Raw genomic sequence first — 15174 nt, forward strand, 5'->3', positions numbered from 1 at the left:
CCATTGCCATAGCCATAGCCATAGCCATAGCCTTAGCCATAGCCATAGCCATAGCCACAGAGACATAGCTATAGACATACACATTGCCCGAGCTAGAGCCATAGCCATAGCCATAGACATAGATATAGCCATAGACATAGCCATAGCCATAGCCATAGCCAGAGATATAGCCATAAAGAAAGTCATAGTCAGAGATGTAGCCGTAGCCGTAGCCATGGACGTGGACTTTTACATAGCCATAGCCATAGACATAGACATAGACATGGACATGGACATGTCCATGGGTATACCCATAAACATATCCATAGCCATAGCCATAGCCATAGACATAGACAGAGACATAACCATACATAGACATAGCCATAGCCAGAGCCATAGCCATAGACGTAGACTTAGACATAGCCATAGCTGAAGATATCGACATAGCCATAGCCATAGCCATAGACAGAGCAATAGACATAGCCATAGACATAGCCTTAGCCATAGACATAGCCATAGCCATAGACATAGCCATAATCATAGCCATAGCCATAGCCGTAGCATCCATAGCCCTAGCCATAGACATACACATAGCATTAGCCTTGGACATAGCAATACACAGAGACTTAGACATAGCCATAGACATAGACATAACTATAGATAGAGACAGGGCTATAGCCATAGCAATAGCCATAGCAATAGATACACATAGCCAGAGCTATAGCCATAGTTATAGCCATAGCCATAGCCATAGACATAGCCATAGACATAGACTTAGCCATAGCCATAGCCATAGACATACCCATAGCCATAGCCATAGCCATATACATTGATATTGACAGAACCATAGCCATAGCCAATGCCATAGCAATAGCCATAGCCATAGCCATAGACATTGCCATAGCCATAGTCATAGCCATAGCCATAGATATAGCCATAGCCATAGCCATAGACATAGATATAGTCATAGCCATAGACATAGACAAACATAGACATAGCCATTGCCATAGTCATAGCCATAGCCATACACATAGACATAGACATAGAAATAGATATGAACATAGACATAACCATAGCCATAGCCATAGACATGGTTATAGTCATAGGCATAGCCATAGACGTAGCCATACACGTAGCCTAGCCATAGACATAGACATAGCCATAGCCATACTCATAGCCATAGCCCTAAACATAGCCATAGCCATAGCAATTGCAATAGCCACAGCCAAAGACATAGACATAACGAGCCATAGCCATAGCCAGAGCCATAGCCATAGACATAGCCATAGCCGTAGCCATAGCCATTGACATAGACATAGCCATACACATAGACATAGCCATAGCCATAGCAATAGCCATATCCATAGCTATAGCCATAGCCATAGCCTTAACCTTAGTCAAAGACATAGCCATAGCCTTAGCCATAGTCATAGACATTGCCAAAGCCATAGCCATAGCCATACCCATGGTAGGCATAGACATAGCCTTAGCCATAGCCATAGACAGACATAGACATAGACAAACACATAGCCATAGCTATGGCCATAGTCATAGCCATAGCCATAGCCATAGCCATAGCCGTAGACATAGACATAGCCATAGCCATAGCCATAGACATAGACATTGCCATAGCCATAGCCATAGCTATAGACATAGACCTAGACACAGACATACACTTAGCATAGCCATTGATGTAGCCGTAGCCATAGCTGTAGCCAAAGCCAGAGCCATAGCCATAGCCAAAGACATAGCCACAGATGTAGCTTTAGCCGTACCCATAGCCGTAGACGTAGCCATAGACATAGACATATAGAGAAACATAGCCATAGACATGGCTATAACCATAGCCATAGCCATAGACATACACATAGCCATAGCCATAGTTGTAGCCGTAGCCATTGCCATAGCCATAGACGTAGCTATAGCTGTATCCAAGGCCGTACCCATAGACATAGACATAGACATAGCCATAGCCATAGACAAAGACATAGCCTTAGCCATAGCCATGGTATACATAGCCATAGACATAGCCAGAGCCATGGCCATAGCCCTTGCCATAACCATAGACAAAGTTATAGACGTAGACATAGACATAGACATAGCAATAGGCATAGACAGACATAGACATAGACATACACATATACATAGCCATAGCCATAGACATAGACATAGCCAGAGCCTTAGCCATAGACATAGTCATAGCCATAGCTATAGCCATAGCTATAGCCATAGTTGTAGCCATAGCAGTAGCTATAGACATAGACATAGCCATATAAATAGATATAGAATTAACCATAGCCATAGCCATGGTAGACAAAGACATAGCTATAGCCATAGCCATATCCATAGACAAAGACATAGCCATAGCCATAGTCATAGACATAGCCATAGCCATAGACATATCCATAGACAGACAAAGCCATAGCCATAGCCATAGAAATAGCCATAACAATAGCCAATGTCATAGACATAGATATAGCCATAGGCATAGCCATAGACATAGACATAGACATAGACATAGACAGACAGACATAAACATAGACATAGCCATAGCCATAGACAGAGCCAGAGATATAGACATAGCCATAGCTATAGCCATAGCTGTAGCCATTGCCGTAGCCGTAGCCTTAGCCATAAACGTAGCCATAGCCATAGCCGTAGCCGTAGCCATAGACATAGACATAGACATAGCCATAGCCATAGAAATAGACAGAGCCTTTGCCATAGCCATGGTATATATAGCCATAGACATAGCCACAGCCATAGACATAGCCATAGCCATAGCCATCACCATAGCCATAGCCATAACCATAGACAAAGTTATAGATATAGCCATAGACAAAGACATAGACACAGACATAGCAATAGGCATAGACTGACATAGACATAGACATAGACATAGCCATAGCCATAGCCATAGCCATAGACATAGACATAGCCATAGCAAAAGACATAGCCATAGACATAGACATAGCCATAGCCATAGTTTTAGCCATAGCTGTAACCATAGCCATACCCATAGATATAGACATAGCCATAGACATAGATATACACCTAGCCATAGCCATAGCCATGGTAGACAGAGATATAGCCATAGCCATAGCCAGAAACATAGACAAAACCATAGCCATAGCCAAAGCCATAGACATAGACATAACCTTAGACATAGACATAGACATAGACAGACATAAACATAGACAGCCATAGCCAGAGACATAGATATAGACATAGCCATAGCAATAGCCATAGCCATGGTAGAAATATACATAGACATAGCAGTAGCTTTATCCATAGACAGACATAGCAATAGCCATAGCCATTGCCATTGGCATAGCCTTAGCCATAGCCATAGTCTTAGCCATAGCCATAGCCATAGCCGCACAGACATAGCCATAGACATAGACATTGCCAAAGCTAGAGCCATAGCCATAGCCATAGACATAGATAGAGCCATAGACATAGCCAGAGCCATAGCCATAGCCATAGATATAGCCATAGACATAGCCATAGACAAAGCCATAGCTAGAGACATAGATATAGCCACAGACATAGCCATAGCATTAGCCATAGCCATAGATATAGCCATAGACATAGCCATAGACAAAGTCATAGCCAGAGACGTAGCCGTAGCCGTAGCCATGGACGTGGACGTTTACATAGCCATAGCCATACACATAGACATAGACATGGACATGACCATGGGTATACCCATAAACATATCCATAGCCATAGCCATAGCCATAGACATAGACAGAGATATAACCATAGACATACACATAGCCATAGCCATAGACGTAGACCTAGACATAGCCATAGCTGAAGATATAGACATAGCCATAGCCATAGCCATAGACAGAGCAATAGACATAGCCATAGACATAGCCATAGCCATAGACATAGCCATAGCCAGAGACATAGCCATAATCATAGCCATAGCCATAGCCAGATCATCCATAGCCCTAGCTATAGACATACACATAGAAATAGCCATAGCCATATTATTATTATTATTATTATTATTACTATCCAAGCTACAACCCTAGTTACAAAAGCAAGACGCTATAAGCCCAGGGGCTCCAACAGGGAAAAATAGCCCAGTGAGGAAAGGAAATAAGGAAATAAATAAATGAAGAGAACAAATTAACAATAAATCATTCTAAAAACAGTAACAACGTCAAAACAGACATGTCATATATAAACTATTATCAGCATTAAAAACAAATATGTCATAAATAAACTATAAAATGACTCATGTCCGCCTGGTCAACAAAAAAGCATTTGCTCCAACTTTGAACTTTTGAAGTTCTACTGATTCAACCACCCGATTAGGAAGATCATTCCACAACTTGGTAACAGCTGGAATAAAACTTCTTGAGTACTGCGTAGTATTGAGTCTTATGATGGAAAAGGCCTGGCTATTAGAATTAACTGCCTGTCTAGTATTACGAACAGGATAGAATTGTCCAGGGAGATCTGAATGTAAAGGATGGTCAGAGTTGTGAAAAATCTTATGCAACATGCATAATGAACTAATTGAACGACGGTGCCAGAGATTAATATCTAGATCAGGAATAAGAAATTTAATAGACCGTAAGTTTTTGTCCAACAAATTGAGATGAGAATCAGCAGCTGAAGACCAAACAGGAGAACAATACTCAAAACAAGGTAGAATGAAAGAATTAAAACACTTCTTCAGAATAGATTGATCACCGAAAATCTTGAAAGACTTTCTCAATAAGCCTATTTTTTGTGCAATTGAAGAAGACAGAGACCTTATATGTTTCTCAAAAGTAAATTTACTGTCGAGAATCACACCTAAAATTTTGAAAGAGTCATACATATTTAAAGAAACATTATCAATACTGAGATCCGGATGTTGAGGAGCCACCGTCCTTGACCTACTTACAATCATACTTTGAGTTTTGTTAGGATTCAACTTCATACCCCATAATTTGAACCATGCACTAATTCTAGCTAAATCTCTATTAAGGGATTCACCAACCCTAGATCTACATTCAGGGGATGGAATTGATGCAAAGAGAGTAGCATCATAGCCTTAGATATAGCAATACACATAGACTTCGACATAGCCATAGACATAGACATAACTATAGATAGAGACAGAGGTATAGCCATAGCCATAGCCATAGCCATAGATACACATAGCCAGAGCTATAGCCATAGTTATAACCATAGCCATAGCCATAGACATAGCCATAGACATAGACTTAGCCTTAGCCATAGCCATAGCCATACACATACCCATAGCCATAGCCATAGCCATAGCCATAGACATTGACATTGACAGAGCCATAGCCATAGCCAATGCCATAGCCATAGCCATAGCCATAGCCATAGACATTGCCGTAGCCATAGTCATAGCCATAGCCATAGATATAGCTAGAGTCATAGCCATAGACATAGATATAGCCATAGCCATAGATATAGACACACAGAGACATAGCCATAGCCATAGTCATAGCCATAGCCACAGACATGGACATAGACATAGAAATAGATATGGACATAAACATAGCCATAGCCATAGCCAGAGACATGGTTATAGTCATACGCATAGCCATAGACGTACCCATAGCCGTAGCCTAGCCATAGACATAAACATTGTCATAGCCATACTCATAGCCGTAGCCCTAGACATAGCCATAGCCATAGCAATTGCAATAGCCACAGCCAAAGACATAGACATAACCAGCCATAGCCATAAGCAGAGCCATAGCCATAGACATAGCCATAGCCATAGCCATAGTCATAGCCATAGACATAGCCATAGACATAGACATAGCCATAGCCATAGCAATAGCCATAGCCATAGCCATAGCTATAGCCATAGCCATAGCCTTAACCATAGTCAAAGACATAGCCAGAGCCTTAGATTTAAACATAGATATTGCCAAAGCCATAGCCATAGTCATACCTATCGTAGACATAGACATAACCTTAGCCATAGCCATAGACAGACATAGATATAGACATACACAGAGCCATAGCTATAGCCACAGTCATAGTCATAGCCATAGCCATAGAAATAGACATAGCCATAGTCTTAGCCATAGCCTTAGACATAGCCTTAGCCATAGCCATAGACATAGCCATAGTCATAGACATAGTTATAGCCATAGCCATAGCCATAGACATAGATATAGACATAGCCATAGACATAGATATAGCATACCTATTGACGTAACATACCCGTAGCTGTAGCCATAGCCATAGCCATAGATGTAGCCATAGCCGTAGCCATAGACATAGACATAACCAGAGACATAGCCATAGCCATAGCCATAGCAGTAGCTGTAGCCGTAGCTGTAGCCTTAGCCATAAACGTAGCCATAGCCATAGCCGTAGCCGTAGCCATAGACATAGACATAGACATAGCCATAGCCATAGACATAGACATAGCATTAGCCATAGCCATGGTGTATATAGCCATAGCCATTGCCATCACCATAGCCATAGCCATAACCATAGACAAAGTTATAGATATAGCCATAGACAAAGACATAGACATAGACATAGCAATAGGTATAGACTGACATAGACATAGACATACACATAGCCATAGACATAGATATACACCTAGCCATATCCATAGCCATGGTTTACATAGATATAGCCATAGCCATAGCCAGAGACATAGACATAGCCATAGCCATAGCCAGAGCCATAGACATAGACATAGCCATAGCCACAGAAAGACATAGCCATAGCCATGACCATAGACAAAACCATAGCCTTAGCCAAAGCCATAGACATAGATATAGCCATAGACATAGACATAGACAGACATAAACATACACATAGCCATAGTCATAGACATAGCCATAGATATAGACTCAGCCATGGTTGACATATACATAGACATAGCAGTAGCTATATCCGTAGCCATAGACATAACAATAGTCATAGCCATTGCCATTGCCATAGCCAAAGCCATAGCCATAGTCTTAGCCATAGCCATAGCCATAGCCACACAGACATAGCCATAGACATAGACATTGCCCGAGCTAGAACCATAGCCATAGCCATAGACATAGATATAGCCATAGACATAGCCATAGCCATAGCCCTATATATAGCAATAGACATAGCCATAGACAAAGCCATAGCCAGAGACTTAGATATAGCCATAGACATAGTCATAGCCATAGCTATAGCCAGAGATATAGCCATAGACAAAGTCATAGCCAGAGATTAGCCGTAGTCGTACCCATGGACGTGGACTTTTACATAGCCATAGCCATAGACATAGACATAGACATAGACATGGACATTGACATGTCCATGGGTATACCCATAAACATATCCATAGCCATAGCCATAGCCATAGACATAGAGAGAGACATAACCATAGACATAGACATAGCCATAACCATAGCCATAGACATAGACTTACACAGCCATAGCTGAAGATATAGACATAGCCATAGCCATAGCCATAGACAGAGCAATAGACAGAGCCATAGACATAGCCATAGCCATAGACATAGCCATAGCCATAGACATAGCCATAATCATAGCCATAGCCATAGCCAGAGCATCCATAGCACTAGCCATAGACATACACATAGCCATAGCCATAGCCATAGCCTTAAACATAGCAATACACATAGACTTAGACATAGCCATAGACATAGACATAACTATAGATAGAGACAGAGCTATAGCCATAGCCATAGCCATAGACATAGCCATAGACATAGACTTAGCCATAGTCATAGCCATAGAAACACCCATAGCCTTACCCATAGCTATAGACATTGACATTGACAGAGCCATAGCCATAGCCAATGCCATAGCCATAGCCATAGCCATAGCCATAGACATTGCCATAGCCATAGTCATAGCCATAGCTATAGATATAGCCATAGTCATAGCCATAAACATAGATATAGCCATAGCCATAGACATAGACAGAAATAGACATAGCAATAGCCATAGTCATAGCCATAGCCATAGACATAGACAGACATAGAAATAGATTTAGACATAAACATAGCCATAGCCATAGCCATAGACATGGTTATAGTCATAGGCATAGCCATAGACGTAGCCTTAGCCGTAGCCTAGCCATAGACATAGACAGAGCCATAGCCATACTCATAGCCATAGCCCTAGACAGAGACAGAGCCATAGCCATAGTAATAGCCATAGCCATAGCTATAGCCATAGCCATAGCCTTAACCATAGTCAAAGACATAGCCATAGCCTTAATCATAGACATAGACATTGCCGAAGCCATAGCCAAAGCCATATCCATGATAACATAGACATAGCCTTAGCCATAGCCATAGACATAGCTTTAGCCGTACCCATAGCCGTAGACGTAGCCATAGACATAGACAGAGACATAGCCATAGACATGGCCATAATCATAGCCATAGCCATAGACATACCCATAGCCATAGCCATAGCTCTAGCCGTAGCCGTAGCCATAGCCATAGACGTAGCTATAGCTGTAGCGAAGGCGGTAGCCATAGACATAGACTTAGACATAGCCATAGCCATAGACATAGACATAGACATAGCCTTAGCCATAGCCAGGGTATACATAGCCATAGACATAGCCATAGCCATAGCCATAGCCATTGCCATAACCATAGACAAAGTTATAGACGTAGACATAGACATAGACATAGCAATAGTCATAGACAGACATAGACATAGACATACACATATACATAGCCATAGCCATTGACATAGACATAGCCAGAGCCGTAGCCATAGACATAGTCATAGCCATAGCCATAGCCATAGCTATAGTCATAGTTGTAGCCATAGCAGTAGCTATAGACATAGACATAGCCATAGAAATAGATATAGACTTGGTAGCCATGGTAGACAAAGACATAGCCATAGCCATAGCCATATCCATAGACAAAGACATAGTCACAGCCATAGTCATAGACATAGCCATAGCCATAGACATAGCCAGAGACAAAGCCATAGCACTAGCCAATGCCATAGACATAGATATAGCCATAGGCATAGCCATAGACATACACATAGACATAGACAGACAGGCATAAACACAGACAGAGCCATAGCTATAGACCTAGCCAGAGACATAGACTAGCCATAGCTATAGACATAGACAGAGACATAGCCATAGCCATAGACATAGACATAGCCATAGCCATAGCCATGGTACACATATACATAGACACAAGCCATAGATATATATATATATATAGCCATAGACATAGCCATAGCCATAGCCATTGCCATTGCTATAGCCATAGCCTGAGTCATAGCCATAGTTATGGCCATAGCCACACAGACATAGCCATAGCCATAGACATAGAAATAGCCAGAGCCGTAGCCATAGCCGTAGCAATAGCTATAGCCTTAGCCAATGATGTAGCCTTAGCTGTAGCCGTAGCCATAGTCATAGCGCAAGCTGTAACCATAGCCTAACTCTAGACATAGACATACACATAGACATAGCATTAGCCATAGACATAGACATAGACATGGACATAGCCATAGCCATAGCCATAACCATAGCCATGGTAGACATAGCCGTAGCCATAGCTATAGCCATATACATAGCCATAGCCATAGCCAAAGCTCTAGACATAGCCATAGACATAGCCATAGCCATAGCCAGAGACATAGCCATAGCCATAGCCATAGCCATTAACTTAGACATAGACAGACATAGACATAAACATACAGGTAGACTTTGCCATAGCCATAGCCATAGACATGGACCTAGATATAGCCATAGCCATAGACATAGACATAGCCATAGCCATTGCCATAGACATAGACATAACTACAGACATAGCCATAGCCATAGCCATAGACATAGACATAAACATAGACAGAGCCATATCCAGAGCCATGGCCATAGACATAGCCTTAGCCATGCCCATTGACAGTGACATTGACATTCACATAACCATAGCCATAGCCAGAGCCAAAGCCATAGCAATAGCAATAGCCATAACTATAGTCATAGACATAGACATTGCCATAGTCCTAGCCATAGCCATAGCCATAGCAATAGACATAGCCATAGCAATAGCTATAGATATAGCCATAGTCATAGCCATAGACATAGACATAGCCATAGCCATAGCCATAGACATAGACATAGACATATGAATAGACATAGACATAGCCATAACTATAGCCATAGTCATGGCCATAGCCATGGCCATAGCCATGGCCAAAGCCACAGATGTAGCCATAGCTGTAGCCGTAGCCGTCTCTATGGCCATAGCCATAGACATAGACATAGCTATAGCCATAGCCATAGCCAGAGTCAAAGACAGAGCCATAATCATAGCCATAGCCATAGACTTAGACAAAGACATAGCCATAGCCTTAGCCATAACCAGAGCCATAGCCATAGACATATCCATAGCCATAGCCATAGACATAGAAATAGCCATAGACATAGCCATAGACATAGACATAGCCATAGCCGTAGCAATAGCCATAGCCATAGCTATAGCCAGAGCCATAACCATAGCCATAGACATAGACAAAGCAATAGCCGTAGCCGTAGCCGTAGCCGTAGCCATAACAGAGGATGTAGCCGTAGCCGTAGACGTAGCCGTAGACGTAGAAATAGACATAGATATAGACATAGACATAGCATTAACCATGGACATAGACATATACATGAACATAGACATAGCCATAGCCATAAACATATCCATAGCCATAGCTATAGCCATAGACATACACAGACATAGACATACACATAAAAATAGCCATAGCCACAGACATAGTCATAGCCATAGCCATAGCCATAGCCATAGACATTGACATTGACATTGACAGAGCTTTAGCCAATGCCATAGCCATAGCCATAGCCATAGCCATAGACATTGCCATAGCCATAGTCATAGCCATAGCCATAGATATAGCCATAGCCATAGCCATTGACATAGCCATAGCCATAGATATAGATAGACATAGCCATAGCCATAGTCATAGCCATACCCATAGACATAGACATAGACATAGAAATAGACATAGCCATAGCCATAGCCATAGACATGGTATCAGCAATAGGCATAGCCATAGACGTAGCCATAGCCGTAGATATAGACAGACATAGACATAGCCATAGCCATAGACATAGATATAGACAAGGACATAACCATAGACATAGACATAGACATAGCCATAGCCATACCCATAGCCATAGCCCTAGACATAGCCATAGCCATATCAATTGCCATAGCCATAACAAAAGACATAGACATAACCAGCCATAGCCATAGCCAGAGCCATAGCCATAAACATAGACATAGCCAGAGCCATAGACATAGACTTAGCCATAGCCATAGACATAGACATAGCCATAGCCAAAGCAATAGCCTTAACAATTGCTAGAGCCATAGCCATAGCCATAGCCATTGACAAAAACATACCATAGCCATAGCCATAGACATAGACTTAGCCATAGCCACACCCATTTTAGACATAGACATAGCCTTAGCCATAGCCATAGCCATAGACATAGACATAGCCATAGACATAGACATACACATAGCCATAGCTATAGCCATAGTCATAGCCATAGCCATAGACATAGACATAGTCATAGAATAGCCTTAGACATAGCCATAGCCATAGACATAGCCAGAGCCTTAGACAAAGACATTGCCAGAGACATAGACATAGCAAAGCCATTGACATAACCGTAGCCATAGCCGTAGCCATAGCCATAGCCATAGACAAAGCCATAACCATAGCCATAGCCATAGCTGTAGCCATAGTCGTAGTTGTAGCCATAAATATAGCCATAGCCGTAGCCGTAGCTGTAGCCGTAGCCATAGACATAGACATAAACATAGCCATAGCCATAGACATAGCCATAACCATAGACATAGCCATAACCATAGACAAAGTTATAGATATAGACATACACATAGATATACACATAGCCATAGACATAGACATAAACAAAGACATAGCCCTAGCCATAGACTTAGACATAGCCATAGCCATAGACATAGACATAGCCATAGACATAGACATAGTCATAGCCAAAGACATAGCCATAGCCATCAACATAGCCACAGCCATAGCCATAACCATAGACAAAGTTATAGATATAGACATAGACATAGACATACACATAGTCATGGACATAGCCATAGACTTAGACATAGCCATAGCCATAGGCATAGACATAGCTGTTGACAGACATAGATATAGACATAGACATAGCCATAGCCAGAGCCATAGCTGAAGACATAGACATAGCCATAGTCATAGCCAGAGACATAGACATAGACATAGACATAACCATAGCCAAAGCCATATACATAGCCATAATCATAGCCATTGCAATAGCCATAGACATAAACATAGACATAGACATAGCCATAATCATAGCCATAGCCATAGCCATAGAAATAGACATAGCCATAGACATGGCCATAGCCATAGCCATAGACATAGCCATAGCCATAGCCATAGCTGTAGTCTTAGCCATAGATGTAGCCATAGCTCTAGCCATAGTCGTAGCCATAGACATAGACATAAACATAGCCATAGCCATAGACATAGCCATAGCCATAACCATAGACAAAGTTATACATATGGACATAGACATAGACATACACATAGCCATAGACCTAGCCATAGACATAGACATAGCCATAGCCATAGACATAGACATAGCCTTTGACAGACATAGACATACACGTAGACATAGCCAGAGCCATAGCCATAGCTGAAGACATAGACATAGCCATAGTCATAGATATAGACATAGATATGGACATAGACATAGCCATAGCCATAGCCATAGCTATAGCCAGAGCCATAACCATAGCCATAGACATAGACAAAGCAATAGCCGTAGCCGTAGCCGTAGCCGTAGCCATAACAGAGGATGTAGCCGTAGCCGTAGCCGTAGCCGTAGACGTAGCCGTAGACGTAGAAATAGACATAGATATAGACATAGACATAGCATTAACCATGGACATAGACATATACATGAACATAGACATAGCCATAGCCATAAACATATCCATAGCCATAGCTATAGCCATAGACATACATAGACATAGACATACACATAGAAATAGCCATAGCCACAGACATAGTCATAGCCATAGCCATAGCCATAGCCATAGACATTGAGATTGACATTGACAGAGCTTTAGCCAATGCCATAGCCATAGCCATAGCCATAGCCATAGACATTGCCATAGCCATAGTCATAGCCATAGCCATAGATATAGCCATAGCCATAGCCATTGACATAGCCATAGCCATAGATATAGACAGACATAGACATAGCCATAGCCATAGTCATAGCCATACCCATAGACATAGACATAGACATAGAAATAGACATAGCCATAGCCATAGCCATAGACATGGTATCAGCAATAGGCATAGCCATAGACGTAGCCATAGCCGTAGATATAGACAGATATAGACATAGCCATAGCCATAGACATAGATATAGACAAGGACATAACCATAGACATAGACATAGACATAGCCATAGCCATACCCATAGCCATAGCCCTAGACATAGCCATAGCCATATCAATTGCCATAGCCATAACAAAAGACATAGACATAACCAGCCATAGCCATAGCCAGAGCCATAGCCATAAACATAGACATAGCCAGAGCCATAGACATAGACTTAGCCATAGCCATAGACATAGACATAGCCATAGCCAAAGCAATAGCCTTAACAATTGCTATAGCCATAGCCATAGCCATAGCCATTGACAAAAACATACCATAGCCATAGCCATAGACATAGACTTAGCCATAGCCACACCCATTTTAGACATAGACATAGCCTTAGCCATAGCCATAGACATAGACATAGCCATAGACATAGACATACACATAGGCATAGCTATAGCCATAGTCATAGCCATAGCCATAGACATAGACATAGTCATAGAATGGCCTTAGACATAGCCATAGCCATAGACATAGCCAGAGCCATAGACAAAGACATTGCCAGAGACATAGACATAGCAAAGCCATTGACATAACCGTAGCCATAGCCGTAGCCATAGCCATAGCCATATATTAGCTGTAGCCGTAGCCTTAGCCATAGACATAGACATAGACATAGACATAGCTATAGACATGTCCATAGCCATAGCCATAGCCATAGACAAAGCCATAACCATAGCCATAGCCATAGCTGTAGCCATAGTCGTAGTTGTACCCATAAATATAGCCATAGCCGTAGCCTCAGCTGTAGCCGTAGCCATAGACATAGACATAAACATAGCCATAGCCATAGACATAGCCATAACCATAGACATAGCCATAACCATAGACAAAGTTATAGATATAGATATACACATAGACATACACATAGCCATAGACATAGACATAAACAAAGACATAGCCCTAGCCATAGACTTAGACATAGCCATAGCCATAGACATAGACATAGCCATAGACATAGACATAGTCATAGCCAAAGACATAGCCATAGCCATCAACATAGCCACAACCATAGCCATAACCATAGACAAAGTTATAGATATAGACATAGACATAGACATACACATAGTCATGGACATAGCCATAGACATAGACATAGCCATAGCCATAGGCATAGACATAGCTGTTGACAGACATAGATATAGACATAGACATAGCCATAGCCAGAGCCATAGCTGAAGACATAGACATAGCCATAGTCATAGCCAGAGACATAGACATAGACATAGACATAACCATAGCCAAAGCCATATACATAGCCATAATCATAGCCATTGCAATAGCCATAGACATAAACATAGACATAGACATAGCCATAATCATAGCCATAGCCATAGCCATAGAAATAGACATAGCCATAGACTTGGCCAGAGCCATAGCCATAGACATAGCCATAGCCATAGCCATAGCTGTAGTCTTAGCCATAGATGTAGCCATAGCTGTAGCCATAGTCGTAGCCATAGACATAGACATAAACATAGCCATAGCCATAGACATAGCCATAGCCATAACCATAGACAAAGTTATACATATGGACATAGACATAGACATACACATAGCCATAGACCTAGCCATAGACATAGACATAGCCATAGCCATAGACATAGACATAGCTGTTGACAGACATAGACATAGACGTAGACATAGCCAGAGCCATAGCCATAGCTGAAGACATAGACATAGCCATAGTCATAGCCATAGACATAGATATGGACATAG

The 15174-nt window shown here is 41.7% G+C and overlaps 1 protein-coding gene across 1 annotated transcript; it reads right to left on the bottom strand.

The window, feature by feature from the left end:
• Nucleotides 1–8299: 8299 nt before the first annotated feature.
• On the bottom strand, nt 8300–9490 carry LOC137633529 (keratin-associated protein 6-2-like). Its single transcript, XM_068365821.1, has 3 exons — nt 9416–9490; nt 8697–8948; nt 8300–8413 (listed from the first exon to the last, which is right to left on the bottom strand). Exons 1-3 carry the CDS (start codon nt 9488–9490, stop codon nt 8300–8302), a joined length of 441 nt encoding a protein of 146 aa, XP_068221922.1.
• Between the last annotated feature and the right edge of the window lie 5684 nt (nt 9491–15174).

The sequence above is a fragment of the Palaemon carinicauda genome, chromosome 43 (genome assembly GCF_036898095.1).
Source record: "Palaemon carinicauda isolate YSFRI2023 chromosome 43, ASM3689809v2, whole genome shotgun sequence".
Taxonomy (NCBI): domain Eukaryota; kingdom Metazoa; phylum Arthropoda; class Malacostraca; order Decapoda; family Palaemonidae; genus Palaemon; species Palaemon carinicauda.

Coding starts and splice junctions, on each gene's coding strand:
- LOC137633529 (XM_068365821.1), bottom strand. CDS start 9,490: ATGGCTATGGCTATGTCCATGTCTATGTCTATGTCTATGGCTAATGCT. Junction 8,949..9,415: donor TGTGTATGTCTATGTCTAGA/GTTAGGCTATGG, acceptor GGCATTGGCTAG/TGCTATGGCTTTGTCTCTGG. Junction 8,414..8,696: donor ACGGCTCTGGCTATGTCTAT/GTCAATGGCTAT, acceptor GGCTACGGCTAG/AGCTATGGCTATGGCTATGG.